The 19026-nt window shown below is 40.9% G+C and overlaps 1 protein-coding gene and 1 long non-coding RNA gene across 3 annotated transcripts; one reads left to right on the top strand and one right to left on the bottom strand.

Moving 5' to 3' along the window:
• Nucleotides 1-1028: 1028 nt before the first annotated feature.
• On the bottom strand, nucleotides 1029-18157 carry zgc:152774 (uncharacterized protein LOC553526 homolog). 2 transcript variants are annotated; one of them, XM_056439163.1, is made up of 17 exons: nucleotides 17283-18157; nucleotides 17087-17159; nucleotides 14872-15004; nucleotides 14013-14233; nucleotides 13734-13881; nucleotides 9533-9686; nucleotides 8346-8474; nucleotides 7493-7612; nucleotides 7310-7413; nucleotides 6853-6981; nucleotides 6163-6279; nucleotides 5481-5558; nucleotides 4355-4406; nucleotides 3873-4234; nucleotides 2801-3317; nucleotides 2446-2624; nucleotides 1029-1594 (listed from the first exon to the last, which is right to left on the bottom strand). In XM_056439163.1, the coding sequence occupies exons 1-17, from the start codon at nucleotides 17448-17450 to the stop codon at nucleotides 1438-1440; spliced, it is 2841 nt and encodes a 946-aa protein (XP_056295138.1). In that variant the 5' UTR covers nucleotides 17451-18157; the 3' UTR covers nucleotides 1029-1437. The 2 variants fall into 2 exon arrangements, with proteins under 2 accessions (XP_056295138.1, XP_056295139.1); XM_056439164.1 differs by having other exon boundaries at nucleotides 4355-4394.
• LOC130209476 (uncharacterized) lies at nucleotides 17327-18856 on the top strand. Its single transcript, XR_008834620.1, has 2 exons — nucleotides 17327-17411; nucleotides 18151-18856. It is a non-coding gene; the product is annotated as an uncharacterized LOC130209476 (long non-coding RNA).
• The last annotated feature ends 170 nt before the right edge of the window (nucleotides 18857-19026 follow it).

The raw sequence follows: 19026 nt of genomic DNA, 5'->3' as shown, positions 1-19026 counted from the left end.
GTATAGCCTAATATACATATATAACATAGTGGGTTGCCAAGTTGACACTCGTTGCAATCCTTTGAACTACTTATCATTTACCTATAGGCCTAACCATATCGCTTATTTTAAAGTGAGAAACAAGCTTTGGCTTTTTGATTGATTACAAACATGTATAACTGTGCAGCCCTGCCCCGTTAAAGTGTATTTTTTGGGGGAGTTGTTCCTTTTCCGATGCGAGGGTCCGAGGACAGAGAGTCGTGGAGAGATGGTAAAGCTCTCCGAGGTACATTTGTGATATTGGCCGATACAAATTAATTGAATTAAATAGTAAAACTTATTTTTACTTTGGGAACAAATAGGTAAGATGTGGTCCAAACTGTGACCATGATTTAATCGTTAACCATTTTATATTAGACAATAATGAGTGATTAGAAATAAATACATTTATTGTTTCACAGAAAAATCGGGGATTTAATAATATATCATCCACTTGTATACATTCTCTAAATACAACTTGAATGATAAAGAAACGAGTAGAGAATTAAAGGAATAGAACATGCCAGATCTCGCCTGAATAACACAAATAATATTCAAATAGACATTGTGGTTGCAAAGAAACACCATCTTTAGTTTCGGTATGCAATGTTGTAGCAGAGGCCTACTATATATATCTATTTTTAAGAGTTAATAAACATGGCAAGAGTTTTTAGCTGATGGTGTTGTAAAACAAAATAACCAACCCATCAAAATCAAAACAGAATTGTGTGACTTTTATATAATTTAGGATCCAACCACCAGACCATTTTTTAAACTGTTTTTTTCTTGTCATTATTGCTGGCAAATCAAATTATTGAAGGGTTTCGGAGGGTATTATAACCTAAACACTCCAAGAATACGGATTTGAGAGCCACATTTTCATAACTAGGATTCAATGCCATCTTTTGGAAAATAAGAGGTACTGCAGAACTTCTGCATTTTGCACTGGACTGAAGAACAGCACATTGTTATTAATTAACCCTGAAAATAAAGAGGCGGAGTACAAGAAATGATTTCAGCATTTTAATGCAAACGTGAAAAGTCTCATTTATGTGTGTGTGAAAAAATCTAGAAACAAGTATGCCTCCAAGTTGACCACATGCGTATAAAACTTATTTAAATAGTCATTAAAAACAGATTAAAAAACAAAAAAAGCAATGCATCACACTTTCTAGAAATGGAAAATATCAAAGTAAAAGTTACATCTACGTGAATTGGACAGAAATGCTCACAGCAATGCTTCTCAAAATATACGAGCGCCGAAAATGGATGAAAATTGGAACTGCCACTGGCAATATGTGTGCAGGTAAAACCAGCTTGATTTGTGTTTGTCTAACAACTCTGAGAACAAAGACTACAAAGTCCAATCCAAACTTTCAATAGAAATACACATCAATCTTGATTTTATAACAACACTGATCACAGCTTCAGTGAGTTGACCTCTATGATCTGCTGCAGGATGTTGTCCACGTCGGCGGTCTCCATGCTGATGCCAGCCAGGTCCAGTTGAGGCAAGAGGGCCGTGAGAAGCACCACCACATTGTTACGGATGCTGTGCAGATCTTCTTGTGAAGATCTGATTGGAGAACAGCTTAATCATTAAAGCTATTAAACATTTTCAGTTGCTCAGCAAAAATGGATGTTTAAATAATTGTGACAGAGGACATGACCTAACAGTTTTTGAGGAAGTGAGAGAAAAAGAAACAGTAAAGAACGTCGGTAAAGAAAGGAGAAGATATGTAAAAACATTCACGCCCAAAGAGTAAATAAAGTTACACTGGGAGAAGTTTGATTTATTTTTACTGCTCGCTACGACCGGAATCTTCCAAGAAAAGCTATGATTGAGTACAAGGGTGTTGCTAAGCCTATTTTAGGGGGGCTTCAGTCTCCCTAAAATGTTCTTCAGCCCCCCCCCCAAATAATTTGGCATTATTGGCTTTAAAAGTTAGTACAGCCCATGAGTTTAGCTCAAAGTAAATGATGCACGGAGTGACCTGTAAGTCCAGGTAGTTACAGAATGTTAACATGTCTCCATTGAGCGAAATTCGAAATATAAGAAATAACTATCGACATCTCTCTATTCTTTGCATTAATATATATTATTCTAATATTATTTTCCATTGAATGGTATATTTGACACTGAACTAGTTAATCTTTAACTCACTGATAGAGTCCAGGTGAGCATAAAATATCACTATGACCCTGAAATTCTGTCTCTAACAATGAATACCCCCCCCCCCCCCACACACACACACACACAAATGTGCCACACGCAAACATAACCAGTCATACCTCCCCCCTTGGGGTTTAGCCCCCCCTTTCTTTGAATCCTACAAATGCCCCTGATTGAGTATCACATTTCTGACCTGTAACAAACTCATGATACACACATGGTGGTGCCGGCGCATGTCTCTCTAGAATACACACCTGTTGCTTTCACAGGCCTCGCTGTCCCCGACTCTCATCTTGCTCTGAGCTTCTGTCTTCTCCTTTTTAGACACGTTCTGCTCAGGTTGCCCTATTAGCCCGCACACAGCTCTATGACCCAGGACCACCATCCCCAGAAGACCTGGAGCCGAGGTCAGGCTGCTGGATGAACTGCAGCTCTGACGCAGAGGGAAGAGAAAAGAGGATTACTCATGAGTTTTCTGCTAGATCTTCACACAAGATTAGTCTGAGCAGACGGACGTCAATAAAACATTTTACTGTGCTCATATGTGATTTTTTTGGTCACGTATCATCACAATGAAGCTACAAAATATTGAGTGTAAATTCTGCTGACCTCAGACAAGTCGGTCTGGCAGCCGACCTCTCTTCCTGCTCTGGAGGCTGGACGCGTCTCCGGCCCTGCTGTGGACTTTTCAGAGCTGCGATCAGCAGTTGTCATCGTGCCTTGAGTTGTCTTTGTAACTTCCAGATTAAGAAGCCTTCGTAGCCTCTGGGCCTCTTTCTCCAACCCGGCCAGCTTCTGCACGTTAGCCTCCCACCCACTTCCCTCTGGAGGCATTCGGCTCCAAGGCCCTTCTGTTCGACTCAGAGGGGAAACCATCACAGTCTGGGTGGAGGGGAGCGAGTGGTTCCAGGAGAGATTGGTGGGCGTTCGCTGTGCTGCATCACCTTGTTTCTCCACTCGGCTGCTACCGCCAGGCCTGGTCTTCTCCGAGAACACCGTCTCGGGTATATCCGTCGGTTTCTCAGGGTTCATCTCTTTGGCCGTATTTTCTGAGTCCGGCTGCTCTTTCTGAAGACGCGGCTTCTTTTTCACAGAGTCAATTAACGATCGTGATTTCCTCTTGTGGCTACAAAGGACAAAAGCTAGTCAGTGAAAATAAACTTACAGTCACTTCAAATATTCTTCAGACAGGAAATCCATATTTCATGAGCTTTATATTTAAAAAAAGAAATATGCGTAAAAAAGAGAATGCAGCGAAAAACATAAACAGCTCTGGCAATATTCACTACATTACATGTTAGCGTCAGGGTTAGCTTGTGGAAGCAGAACTCAGGACACTTCAACATCAGAGATTTAAGAGTCAGTCATATAACACACTCAAAAGACTCTTAATAACTTAACATTACCATTGTTAAAAGAAATGTCTAAAATATGCAATCTCTTGAATCTCAAAGGTTGGAGTGTCCTTTATCTGCTGGCCATCAAGCTCCCAACTGCATTACCATTCATTGACAACACAATTCATTGAAAACTGAAATGAATGATAAACTGAAAAAACATTGTACAACTTTGAACTTTAAATGATTGCACTATAGTACTAAATACATGGATGGATCTTATTTAAAAGGAGGATTATTCACGATTCTGAACTTGAACACAATACACATGCAACACAACGCACCTTTTTGCGTCCGTGTCCTCCTTTTCTCTTTCAACCGGCTGCACGTCCGTGTCTCTCTCTTTAGCTTCTCCCCTGTTATCGATGCTCTCCTTTTCCACATGGGTGACTTGTGTCTTGCCTTCAATGACTCTGCGTCTTCCACCGTGACTCTGCTGCGTGTGTGTGACTTCAGCTGTGACGGTGCTTTGTGTCTGCGCATCGTCATGAACGTGTGCGTCTGCGTGAACTGTGCGCGTCCGGTCTGATCCGAGTGTGTCTTCCTCTGTGCGGCTTCGATCTGACCGGATGGTGGGCCAACTCGGCTCTGATGAACTGCGTGAGAGGGGCGGATGTTTCTGGCTTTCGTCCTGGGACTCACTCACCTGCAGCACAAACAACCAAGCACACTTATACACAATGTGGCCGCACATTGTGTATCAAAACAACACATTGGGGTCTTTATCAATAGCAAAGTTGCCTAAAGTTTTCAACTGTTCACAAACCTCCATGGATTTTTCTCGTTTTCTGCTTTTGCGATCCTCTCTGTCGGAAAAACAAACAGAGATTAATGAGTTGAGTGGGGAAAAATACATAATGTGATACTGAACCTGTATGGTGAGCTTTAACTGTAATGTATAAATTTGTATAACCCCAATAACTCTTTCTACAATTCCCTTTGCGCTCCAAACCCTTAAGATCTGAGATTATTAGAGATTGTTTTTATGAGCCATAATTATAGATGAATTATCAGTTAGTTAGTTAGTTAAACTACAATATGCAGCTTCTGATTGGCTGCTTTTTCTTTAATCCGACTGCGAGTAGGATTATCTGTTACTAGGGAAGAGAGGAAGCCCTGGAAAAATAGTGAGATATTCTTGCAAACATATTTTATTGCAACATAGATTTCGTGCTAACGTCTGCAAGATAAACATTATTTTTCTCAGCAAGCACATTACTTTGAAGATCTTAGCTCCTAATAAGGCAACACATTTTACATTAGCCATTAACCCTTGTGTTACCTTCGGGTCATTTTGACCCGATTCAATATTTAACCCTCCTGTCGCCTTCGGGTCAATTTGACCCGATTCAATGTTTAATGTCGGTGTTCTTTCGGGAGTCAACAAACAAACATAAAGTACCTCACACTTAAACTTGGAAAACAATATTAATTCTCATCATTTTCTGGAGATTTTAATAGCTGGGGTCATATTGACCTCAAGGGTAAAATATGTTAGTAAATATAAAGGTAACAGGAGGGCTAAACATTGAATCGGGTCATATTGACCCGAAGGCGACAGGAGGGTGAAACAGTTTTTGGTTTCAAATGTATTCCCCCAATCGATATTTGAATCGCTTTATGGGTCACGAGTCACCACATTTTGAAAAACTGACTCTCCATTCAGCCTTTCTATGTAGATCACGGCCGGGCAGAGAAGAGCAGAACTAGACACACGCAGTCAGGCCAGGAAACAAGAGCGTGAAACTGACAGGTGGGAACCGCATCATGGCACGTGAACCCACATGACTGCACCGGCATGCAGTGAGAGGAGCAGAGCGAACGTCTCCCCGTGTCCACATTCTCACTCAGACAAAGTTTGAGAGGTTTAGAGAAATAAAATGGAAGCTCACTGTTTCTTGTGGTTTTTCTGGTAGCTGGGTGTTAACAGCTCCTCGACGTCTTCTGCTTCCTCTGGTGAAGAGCAGCTTCTGAAAGACAAAGAGACCTGGCAACTCAAGTACTGCTAAAGTGAGAGACACATCGTTGTGGTACACGGTCCGAGGTGCTTCGGAGAAACCGAAATGTGACTCGTCTGTGGACGGACGAATCACCGATAGTCCGTCCAACCCCATTGAGCATGTGGAGACGACGTATTTGTTTCCCAAAAGCTTTGTTTCCCATGTACACATCTACAAAGTAACTGGAGTTTTGAGAAATGCCAATCTTAGAAGTTGTTTTCAAAAATGTTCCTTTTTAGTGACCTCTGTGTAGGAGAGAAAATATAATTTAAAAAAATATATCTGAAAAAGTATGTAGAAAGAGCCACATCAGCAAATCAGCACTGAACATTCATATATTTGTGAGACTTAATTGACAAAAGTAATGATCTAAAAAGTAGGCCCTGGTATCCTGATTTAAGGTCAGTAATCCAAAATAGTGCTCTATGCTGAATTTATCAGAATAAAACTGAATATTGTCCGTCATTAGATCATTCCTGCCTGGTAAATATCTCCCCTCCATGGCTTTAGTTTAAAAAGCAACATTTGATGCTTTAAGTCAAATTCAAGGAAATATAAAACAATAAATACACACCTGTAATTTGAATTGGGGTTCTGGCTGCAGGTCCAGCTTTCAGGAGCCACATTATAATGACTTACAGGGACATTTCTCCATTTCAGGCAGTCTTCACACTGTATCCACATGGGACCCCTGTACACACACACATTCATGTAGGAGAAGTATCAGTAAACAGCAGCTGGCAATTAAGGGGAAGTTCTTTCACCAATATTAATCATTCGAATAATGATCACAGCGAGTCTATCGGTTTGTGTACATGAACGTATCTATACGCAATACACAACTATACACTATACAGACACATATTTTCTGCATTTTATGGTTCTGTATGCTAAATAAATAATGCTCCGTGCCTCAGCATGTTTACTCTTCTGTGTTGCTGTTGAGATCGCAGCTCAAGTGTCTCAAGTCTCTAATTTCAAGTTTTGAATAAAACAAACTATTTTACACTTTTAGTTGAATTGTCAAGTTCGGACATGAAAGGGTTTTATGAACTGATATCCTCCTGTATTATGTAGATGTATGCAGATTTTGATCCAGATGAACCAGATGAACCAAATCCTCATACATTAGTGTGCAATACACAAATCAAACACATTTTTTAAACTTAAATTTAATTGTTATTTTCTTTTACATATTTTGGTGAGGAGAATAATTTTCGCACTAAAACTGTCACGATTATATAAAAAAACAGTCAACACTTACTCGTCAGAATCCTGCTGGTCTGCATCTTCGTCTCTTTCCACAGCCTGAAACTCGCGCTCTCTGGCCTTCTTCTCTGTCACCTCTTTCCAGTAGTCGTTCAGCTTTAAGCCCAAAGCACCGAGGGTGAGTCTTGGGAGAAGAACACGTGAATATCTTTACCTGTTTTACCATAAACACAACAGTGTATTCGCAAATGTTTCTCCACAGGACTGTGTCTCGAAAAGATCAATAAGGTCATTTTAGGTTTCTGTGGTCATCATTAGCTTCCTTTGGTGTAAAGTTTGCAGAAGTGAGAGCATTTCCAGGAAGAGCTGCATGAGCAAGAGTTTTCTAATATCGTAGTAAACTTAGTATGTAGCAATTATCTTTGTCCATTTTCTTCTGAATGGCAAGACTCAATCTCAGCAGATAGTTCATTAGCACCCACCGTAGTTTGTTCTGTATGTGTGTGTTGTACCTGTATTCTTTGGTGAATTCAAAGTCTTGCTTGTTGTGGGCAGGTTTGAGAAAGTTGCACTCGATGATACCGATGACCCCAACACCTGCCCTTTGACCTGAAGCCTGGAGGGAATTGTAAATTGTGATTAAGATCACCGCGTGTGCCATACAAGAAGACATACAGTGACATCCTTCCCCCTACCTTCAGCTGGCAGCCCACTTTCTCGTAGGCTTTAATGAGTCGGTTCCTGTAGTACATCATGATGCCAAAGTGGTCTTTGTTTTTTGGGTTCATACCAAAGGTCACCTTCACCTTATCTTTCTGAGAGACAACAGTAAAGGTTGACATGAATGGGCATTGGCAGGTTTCAGATGGGGATCAGCAAACATTCTGCAAACTCAAGTTATTCGAGGTGAACAGCAGCAAAAGCCAACATTGACATGCTTTTGGCTTTCTATTTTCTGCAATGATTTTTAACAACAATTAAAAATGAAAGCAGCCAGTTTTCCAACAGCAAAATAAGGAAAACTGCATAAAATCACTGTTAATCCAGATTCATGTAAGCTGTAACTCTTTAAAACAATTAGCTTCATCAAGCATTACTGATAATATATGAAACAGAAACAAACTTGATGATGGAATCCGCACAGAAAAATCTAAAATCATTGGACTTCAACACGAGAGCTGATACCACACCTGAGTTTTGGTACCAGTGTCGATATAAAAACAACATAGTTCTGCATTTGCTTTTATCTTCCCTCAGGTTTATTGAGGTGGATGCAGTCCGTATTTAAAGTTTTAACAGATACTGTTTCAGAACCAACAAAAATCCTAGACGGCCAACAGAGTTGTGGGAAGGATAATGCACTTGTAGAACTTTCCATGAAACATGTTTGGTTGGCCATGCCAAAGAAAACAGTGGAAAGTACCAAGTCACAGTTTTTGTCGATTAGTGTTACCTTATCTGATCCGAGCAGAAGTATTAATGCCTGATTCATTACTTGGCTTCATACATCCACACATACAAGCAACCACACAAATATGTTTGGGATACACTAAAATGGGGTTTGTAGACATCATGCTCAATGAGTTTCAGCCTCTTCGACACCAGCTTAACCACAATCTTCTTCCCCCTCAGAAAAATCTGTGTCCTCGGCTTCAGATACAAGATACTGAGGTAGTCCTGAGAGGAACATAGAAACAGACGAGCCAGTAAGACATTTTACATTTAAAACGCAGACTCTTATTTTATTTTCAGTCCGACGCCATTCGTTGACACTCTTTAACATGTTGATATAATATTATATATATATATATATTAGGGCTGTCAATCGATAAAAAAAAAAGAACTAATTAATCACACATTTTGAAATTCATTAATCGCGATTAAAAGGGTTTTTTTCTTCGTTTTTTTAAAGACAAAACTTCACACAGAGCTGTGTTTTCAAAGAGGCTCCTACCTATAAAGTGCCAGCGAGGTATTTAATATCGTGTATGATAAATTGTTTCTTCAGTGAAACATCCAGATTAGTAAAACAAGGTGTATTTGAGACCCCATTGGTCCTGTCATCTTTAACATTGAACAGCAGAACCAGTGGCTGACTGACATTCAAATATGTCACGCTAACCCTCTGGAGTCTCGGGGCATTTTCTCCATTCTACAAAAAAATTTAAATTCACCTTTTAAAGGCTTTTGCATATCACACATACCCACGTGTTATACATCAAACATTCCAGAACAATCTCATCTCTATATATGAGGCACAGTTGTCCTCGCGCCGTGTTCTTTTTCAGTTAAATTGAAGAATAAAGTGTTCTTGCATGAGTCAAATAAAAATGTATTTACTTTCAGTCCTAATTTTTTAAATAATTCTGATGAAAAGTGCTCAGAAAAATATAAATATTGAATTCCATCACAACAGAGCTAATCATAAAGATCCCGTGACATGATCGAAAGCTCCAGAGCAGCTCCTGAATAGACTGAAACTACGGCCTTGGATGTCCGTTTCACTTAAGTTTTGCTCATCAACAAATCAGTACCATGGACATTCTGACATTGCTGTATAATTATATATTATACCAAAGTTAAACATGATGTAATTGCTAGTAATGCCATGCTATACTATAATTACAACAAAAACAAAAACCTTTTCATCGGATAGACTGGATCTACCAGATGACGGGACACAAACTATCCATAAATAACTTTGCTTGCAGTGAACATTAATGTGATCCACTCACGCTGAGACTTTTGTGTATGTCAGGGATGTCATGTCTGGCTCCCGGGGATCCACCGGTCCTCAGATATTTCTTCAGCTCCTTTTCATGAATCTCGGGCAAACGGAAGTCGCTCACATCGGTCTCAAAGTCTATCTCTGGCTTGCCATCTTTTGCCCTTCAGGATAACATTGAAAGAAGACATAGTACTTTTATTAGGAGCAGCAAAAATACGATCTCGTAAATCCTCCGATTGTAAAGCTACACAAACGGGGATTTTATACTTAGTATTTGATGATAATGATAATGTGTGCATTTTCTACCCGTGAGGCGAGACTACTGACTACTTGGATCCTGCTAAGTGTCTTCTTTAGATTAGTTTATCTGCTGAGTTACTGTTGTATTTGTTGTTTGGAGCTGCTGGGTTGTTGGTCTGTACTATTTTAGGATTTGTTTTGGTAGAGAGGTGTGTCCTGATTACTGACACCTGAATCTTCACTGATTGGACGAGCGCTCATCACCTGGTTTCAATTGAGTGTCATTTGAATACCAACGAGCAAGGGGTGGTGTCAACGCGGCTGGAGGTAATTGGCACCAATTTGGGCTCATAACCGGATCGGGTCTTTAGCGTCAGCTGTAGAAGACTCGGAGGACAAAGACATAGGAGTCTTCCGTTGGAGTCAAGACTCGGAGGACAAAGACATAGGAGTCTTCCGTTGGAGTCAAGACTCGGAAGACAAAGACATAGGAGTCTTCCGTTGGAGTCAAGACTCGGAGGACAAAGACATAGGAGTCTTCCGTTGGAGTCAAGACTCGGAGGACAAAGACATAGGAGTCTTCCGTTGGAGTCTTCGTGGGTGGCTGTGTATTCCACCATTTTGTGAATATGTGTGTCTCTTCCATACCTGTGCGTGTCTCTACTCGTAGTTACTATAGGACTCGTTCATTCATGCACCGGAACCCCTCCTCGGTTATCATTCCTACCCGTTCTACTCACACCCAGCACCTTGTCACGGGAGGCCTCTGGAACTGTCAGTCAGCCAACCGCAAGGCTGACTTCATCTCTGGCTTTGCTGTGGAGCAGTCGCTTGACTTCCTGGCTCTCACTGAGACCTGGATCACACCAGAGAACACGTCTACCCCGGCTGCTCTCTCCTCTGCCTTCTCCTTCAGCCACACACCCAGACCCTCTGGTCGGGGTGGAGCTACAGGTTTACTCATCTCACCCAAATGGTGTTTCTCTCCCTACTCGCTTCCACTCTTTATCCCACTGACTTTTGAGTTTCATGCTGTGACGGTTATTCATCCGGTTCAACTACACATTGTTGTTCTCTACCGTCCCCCTGGTTCTTTGGGAGATTTCTTGGAAGAGCTAGACGCCCTCCTGTCGAACTTCTCGGAACACGGCCCCCCGCTCATCCTTCTGGGTGACTTTAACATCCAGACAGAAGTCATGTGTACTCTTACTGTCTTCTTTTGACCTCTCACTCAGTCCCTCCCCTCCCACTCACAAAGTCGGCAACCGCCTTGACTACATTTTCACGAGAAACTGCTCTACCTCCAACCTCACTGTAACTCCTCTCCATGTCTCTGACCACTTCTTCATCTCTTACTCTCTCTCGCTCTATGGTACTGACAACCCACCCATATCGACAGACTCTGCACCTGTACGACGCAACATTCGCACCCTCTGTCCCTCCTCCCTGGCCTCCTCTGTCCTATCTGCTCTCCCCTCAACTGGCTCCTTCTCACTCATGCAGCCTAACTCTGCCACAGACACTCTCCTCTCTTCCCTGTCTTCATCTCTTGATTCTCTTTGTCCTTTTAAGACACGATCGGTTCGGAAATCCTCTCCGGCTCCGTGGTTGTCGGACTCGGTGCGCGCCGAGAGAGCCACCCTGCGAGCGACGGAAAGAAAATGGCGAAAAACGAATCAAGCGGAAGACTTGCTCTTCTATCAATCTCTTCTCTCCTCCTTCTCTTCCTCTATATCTGCAGCCAAAAGCTTGTTCTACCTGACCAAAATTCAGTCTTCCTTCTCTAACCCCAAAAAACTCTTCTCTATCTTTTCCACCCTCCTTGATCCCCCCCTGTCCCTCTCCTCCTTCCACCCGTTTGCCGAGCCACTTTTGACTCCTGCACCTCGAGCTAATCACTCTACATCCAGACTGTTTGCTGTCCTGGCTCCTCAGTGGTGGAATGAGCTCCCCACTGACATCAGGACAGCAGAAAGTCTCTACATCTTCCGCCTGAGACTGAAAACACATCTTTTCCGACTATATCTGGATTAAAACACAGATTTGCATTTCAGTGGCACTGGGATGGCACTTATTGTGGTGCTTTTGTGGTTCGACTGAGTTGAGGAAGTGTTGCTTCCTGTGTTCTTGTTGTTCTTGGTTTATACTCTAGGTTGAAATGCACTTATTGGAAGTCGCTTTGGATAAAAGCGTCTGCTAAATGACATGTAATGTAATAATTGTAGAGCCACTTTGACTGAAACTAGAAGAGAATCAGAAGAACATCTGAGAAACTCCTGAACATGAACTGATTCATTCAAGAAAACTTTGCTTTAGAAAGCAACGAGGAACAGGTTCACATGTCATGTGCTCTTCATATGACGACGATATGAGGCTTTGTTTCTGGTGGTGTTTTGCATACATTTGTCTAAAAGCAATTTGAAACAAATTTCATACGTGTGTGCTCATGCTTATTTGCCTGTTTCTGTTTGAGTCTGTTTTTGCATACTCATCAATCTCAGAATCTTAGAGCATAGTCCGAACAGATCGAGTGACTCTCAAACCAAGACTTTTAGTGTGAACTCAAACTTTAAACATTTGGGGAAATATCTAACTCTTGTCAACACAACCGATAAGCATGAGAAGACTAACTCACTCTCAGCGTGAATGACATAAAGCCAGACTTATACACAGTAACATTAGCAGTGTTAATTTTACACTTAAAGAGGACATTTTAACACTCAGCCAGTGAACATATGGTCCCTTATCTTTTGAGTGTTAAAGTTACACTGAACATAGTGCTAACATTTCAGAGTTAACGCAACTCTGGTAAGAGTTATTATTTTACTCTACACTACTTTGAGAAGTGTTCATTTTGATAAACACTAAAAGTGTTATTTATATTGGACACTTCTCAGTGTAGAATAATAATTCTTACAAGAGTTGCGTTAACTCTGAAATGTTATCACTCTTTTCAGTGTTACTTTATATTATATTCTATTTAGCTGACATTTTTATTTAAAGCAACATACAATCATGCTACATTCATACACCACAGACAAAGATACAGATACAGGGAACGACTCAGGCTTGTTCAAGGACACAACGACTGGGTGGAGATTGAACCACCAAGCTCGTGATTGAAAGACATACCTGCTAACCACTAACCAACAGTGGATCTTTAACTCTCTGTAGATAGGCCCCATATGTTTACTGGCTTAGTAATAATGTACTCTTTAATTCTACTGTGTTGCTTTTGACTGTCACGTTAGCCGTCTGCAATTCTATATTTCAAGACACAAAAACATCTCGAGTGTAAGTTGAACACAGTATAGAGTTATGCTAAATTGTAGCTTCTGCTGAAATATATTAACATTTAATATAAAAAAGTTATTTCGAGAAACTTACTGCAGTCTTTCCAGAATTAAAACGCGTGTAATAAAACTCAATTTGAAAGGAGAAGGAGGGGGCGGAGCTTTCCAGAGTCACAGTGAATGTTGTCATCACTGGGGGTTTTACTCTGGCTCTGACAGTCAATTCACTTTAACACTGCATTTTTAACACTGGGTAATATTTACACCAACTTTGAGGGCTATTTACTCTTGCTAATGTTGTAATAACTCTGAAAGAGTTAATATACTTTGACTGCATTTTTAACACTGGGGAATTTACTGTGTAGGGAACCAATCGAACATCTATGGTGTCATTATTTTATGCCATTACATTTTGCAATCAACAATTACTTCATAACGTATACTAAAGTTACAAATAATAATAACATAATAAAAGTTAAGGAAAAAAAACTAGTTCATTGACACTTTAATAGACAAATACAAAAGTTAGTCTTATCATCTAACTCGATATAAGAAAGCTAAAAATAGTAAATTCAAAAATGTCAAACTATTTTAAAATTAATTTCTAATCCCCAACATGCAGGTGAAAAATAAAATCTTATGCTGTTTACTGTCGAGCAAATGTATGATTCTGACCTGCGGATGTTCCAGATAAATATCTTGGTGCCTTTTTTGGAGAGAATGGAGTCAAATTGTGCGTGAATCTGCTCCTGGGAGGTGATGATGGAGTGTTTGAGGATGGCTGCCAGGCTAGCCTCCGAGTCCTCGGTCACCACCAGAGACTGTTTCACTGAGTCAAGGTCAGAACATAAACCAGCTTGTAATGTGACAAACATATTCTCTCTCAATCAGTGTTAAGACAAACAACATCTTATTTGTTTTACTTCCCATGCCATATTTCTTCATGAAGGATATTGGTTTGTTGGTTGAAGGGGACGATGGGTATAATGACGGCCTGGGCCTTGATGTTTCGCAGGTAGGTCTGAGACAGCATTCCCACAGTCTCGCAGCCGCCATTCTTGGTGAAGATGAGCGCGTCGCGGCCCAGACGCATCGAGCCAGACTTGAACCCGTTCCCGTACACACCGATGGCCTGCAGACTGGCCCTACCCGAACCCTTTTCTGTAAAACCAAAGCTGGACATAAGAGTGGAGGAATAAGGATGTATGTTTTATTATTTTCATTGTAGAATAAACTGTCATTAATAATAAATATAAGTCAATAGATGTGATTGATGCCATTTATACATCGAGTAAATGTGTCTTCATATTGCTTGTTCTAGGCTGTGCTCTCTACTGGACTCTATGGGTAGAACTGTCCTTCAATCACAGGGATGCATTTACCCACTGGAAATATGCATAGCCAGCCAATTAGGCCAAACCTCTCCATTTGTAAAGATGAAATAATGTTCAACATTTAGTTTATTTAAACACTTACAGGCCTAATGGACTCTCACAGTTGTTGTAAATTAAATTCATACTTTAGCAATTCGTCATATTATCTGTTCAGATCTATGTATCTGTGTGTAGTTACAGTCTTGGTGTGAATCTGATGGACACTCCCAACTGGTGTGGGTCTATTTCAGAGAATGTGTGCTTCAGTTTTAATTTGCATTGTAAAAGTGCTGGTGAGTCACACTGTGGTTTCAATACAGAAGAGATGAACATATCAGTGTGTTGGACTTCATGCAATTAAATGTTTCTCATGCAACGTGCAACATAACTTCTTTTTACATGTTTTTTCCTTAACATGTCAACTTCCGTGTGCGTATTACCTGAGCATCTTGTGCAACTTGTTGGGAGTCATGCCGCTACCGTTATCAGTGAAGGTTAGACACAGCTGCCCGGCCTCATCAACTACATCTATCCAGATCTGTTTAGCGGTAACACCAGGATCTGATGCATTGTCTAGAACACAGGATGAAATACATTAATTAAAAACAGAGAAGGAGAGATAATCGTGAGACTTTAGGATGGAGGGATCTCTGATTGTCTGGTATCGTGAGACTGGCACAGCAAACTCTCGTCTCCCTCTTGTTTGGACTTTTTGGTCGGTGAGGAAGCGCTGCACCTTTTTATAATTAAACCAGCTCCCATAGACAACTGCACTTTATTTTGTCTTTTTAGATTTGGGTAATGTAATCTTAAACCGAGGAGGTGGACCTCTTCTGCAGGGGATCCTCTCTCCGACGGTGTATCGAGTTCTCTTAGTCTTGATACATCTATGGTTTAAACTCCAAAAGTATATTTCCATGTAGGAAATAACCAAACAAAAAGAAATGTCGATACACTTACACTACATACAGTGGTATACTTTATGCAGATTAGTTATGAACCACACTATTTATTGAGTTCAGTTTGCTTACATGCACTTTGCAATGATAGTTGCAGATTTACTAAATTAATCTGATTTTGCAGCTGAATTTAACAGCTGAAGCTAGTTGGCAAATTGGGCTAATTTTAGCTCCTTATATTGCTCGTAAACTCTGTCTCTGAATTAATGTTTAACAGTCTTTGACAATATATTAAAGACAAAGAAATGAAGACATTTACATTAAAGTATTATAAAGTGACTGTTAAAATCATTACTGAGTAGTGCTGCACAATTAATCAGAATATCGGCAATTTTCAAATCACAGAAGACATACTATTTGTTTACGTCAAAATGTGTGTCAGAATACCATTTAAAATCAAATATTGTGGTGCTGCAGAGATGTCCTGGCCTACACATCATATTGTACAGATGTAAGAAACACCTGGTTGCTACAAATCCCAGCAAAAGTCATACCAGTGAAAATTATAAAAATGATGCAAACAAATCACCCCCTCTAAAATCGCAAATTATATTGCGATATCTGTCAAATAAATTAAATATTGGATGTTCTTAAAAAACGTTCATCTCTACCAATACGTGTTACAAACACACTATAACAAGTTACAACAGATATCACAACATAGGTCATCATATCGGGTGTGTACTTATTATTCTGCCCCAAGCTGTACATATTGTAAACATTATAAACGTCAGTTTACACTCACCACATAAGGTATTATGCTTCATACTGAGGATGCTAGTACATCTATATTACCACGTAGTTTCAGTTGGCCTCTCTAATCTACATGATGCATCTGTTTATCCTCTTCTGCAAGTGACCCTGGTTTTCTCATCTTCACATCTTTACCTGATGGCATATCGTACATCTCAACTCACATCAAATATAATATTCTCAGTTAGAATTTGCTGTAGATCGTCCATCTTTTCACGAGACCTTGAGTAGTGTGAGAACGCACCGTCTTCCCTCTACAAACATGCTTGTAAACAGGGTTGAATAACAACTCATCCACTCAAGGTCCCTGTGAGCATGTCACAACAAATTGTGCAGTGCATGATAACACACTCCCACTTCTCCTCCTGTCAAAGCTCAGCAGCCAACAGACGGCCAGCACGTCTGAACAAGCAGGAGAGCTAGAGGGGAGGAATGGCAATGTTGACAGCCCAGAAAGGACGCGCTGTATCACGTGGGAGAACAAATCACCTTTTACCAGCTGTATAGTCAACACGTTCTTGTTGTGCCATTTAACCCAGATATCTTAACAATAGGCAATAGTGAATTGATGTACAACTACTGTACTGTACTACACGTTAGTAGCATTTTAGGAATATTATGACCATTGCAAGGCGATAACACATGATAATAAGCACACCTTGTTAGCCTATACGAAATAACACGTTTGATCACCATAACGCTGTGCCGCGGGTTCAACAGACAGACAGGCGCGTCACAGTAACAACGCCGATGCGGCTGTGAAAGAGGAAGTCCATTCGTCCCATTTTAGCACCAACACACATCGTTCACACACACGGTCCACGCTGCGCGTTACGGCGGAGGAGCGCGCGACGGGAACGCCGCGGAAAGTTGCACAGAGCGCACCGGAGCGGCAAGTGCAGGAGCCAGAAGCCTCGGCGTGGTCCTCCGTGATGACACCTACCTATGAGCTCTGCCACTGCGCTGAAGGCCCAGGTGTGACTTGTGGAGTTGCTGTTCAGGAAGGAAGGGCTCATCTTGAAGAAATAAATGTAAAGAAAATAATTAGTGAGTGTTGTTTCAGTTTAAATTATTCTGCACCTTAAGGGGAAAACTCATTTGAACAAGTAAAATAAACATTGGGGTTGAAAAATACGTACGGAACTCAGGCGGATCCCGTGCTCGCTTAACCTCGCCATTGCCGCGACTGGCCGTGTGCGCGCAGACGCGTAACCGCAGTCACAGGAGGAGGCGCAGCGCCAAAGGAAGTCATGAGGAAGATTAAAGAGGTGAGAACTCACTGAAGACAAACCGATGTGAAACCGCATCTAGCAGACCCTCCCTGACATTGTCCTGTTGTGTTTGGCATGATATGTTTTACTAAGCCAAGTAAAAAAACGAAAAAAACAACAACGACGAACAGCAGTTGTGGGTAAACATACACAACGAAAGCACGAGTTAGCCCCATTTTAATTAAGAGACTGCAATAATATACACATAATGCATATGTTTCATGAATTTGCCGTAGCTTTCAACAGCCAGCCAAACTAAAGCGAATATATCCTTTATAATATTTGTCACCAGAGGCACACTACGTCAACATTACAACATCCTAACTAAGAGGAGGTATTCACCATGATCAGTGTTGCAAAGCTGAATAGACAGGACTGTTGGGCCAATTTGATAAGAGCAAACACAACCCAGGAGCTAAAAATCTGTCTTGTCAGTTGGTCAGAGCACATTTTCATTGTGTCAGTTAAAAGGATGCATGAGGCATTTGGTCAAGAGTTGCAGAGGGCATACGTCTGGTAATGGTTCAAAGGTCGTTTGCCCTGAGGTGAGAGCTGCTGTAGTTCCTGACCTGCAGATGAACATGCACAACACTTGACAATCCAGCTGCCAGAAGTTTGAAGTGAATGCAAACATGATGCACTGCGTGAAACAGGAAAAGCCTGTTTAACGGATGCGTATCAAGTGTGTGTGCCCCCCCCCCCCCCTTCAATATCCTCTTGCTTCTGTTTCCTGCAGCTGTTAAGAAGTCACCCTGGCTATCTACAATGGTTTATACATGTTCACATACACCCTGCTCCTCCAGGAGCCGGGTTTTACCGCTTTACCTTCGCCTTCAGAGAGGCATGTCATGGCGCTATCTTTTCGGTACGTTCAACATCTGTCTATTTTATTAACCTGTGGAACATTTGCTCAACAGCAGCCACATGACAATGCTGAATGCTATGAAAGTGTAGAAGTAACACAAGTAGAGTTATAGTTAAAATCAGCCACTATAAGCTACTGTTTAGTGGTCATACAAGGAAGACTGTAGGCGCTAAAGTCATTTTTCTAATGCGAGAGCCAGTACATAGTTCTACAGTACACAGTACTATAATACAACATAAATAGCTGTCAGTGAATTAACACAAAGTCATGAACTCTTTCCTGAATAAAAAGGTTTTGATGCCGGTCTTACAAGAGTCCGGTGTCCGTGTTGCCCTCACGTGCTCCAGGAGACTGATCCATAAGCGCGGCGCTGCAGAGCAAAAGGCCGGTGCCCGTGGTGCGGAGCCTGGTGTTGGGGACCCGGAGGAGCGAGCTGTTTGTGGATCTAACTTGTATCCTGAATGGTAACTTGTAACGTGTGCAGATGTGCATAGTACATCGTTCTTTAGTTAAAATGTTTTTTTGAAAATGGAATCCTGCTAAAATCCTCAGTTTAATAAATGCATCAGTAATCTGATTACATCTTTTGGCCTTTTTTTTTTTTACTGTAACTAACGTAATATATATACACACACACTTTTTATATTTATTAATCTCATCACATTGGACAGTCTCTCACTTAAAAAACACTGCATGTTTTCTTGTCAATTTCTTAACAATGTTTTTTTTCAAACAAGTTAAAGACAA

This window comes from Pseudoliparis swirei, chromosome 19 (genome assembly GCF_029220125.1).
Source record: "Pseudoliparis swirei isolate HS2019 ecotype Mariana Trench chromosome 19, NWPU_hadal_v1, whole genome shotgun sequence".
In the NCBI taxonomy this organism is placed as follows: Eukaryota; Metazoa; Chordata; class Actinopteri; order Perciformes; family Liparidae; genus Pseudoliparis; species Pseudoliparis swirei.
This window is presented reverse-complemented; position numbering and strand designations above follow the sequence as displayed.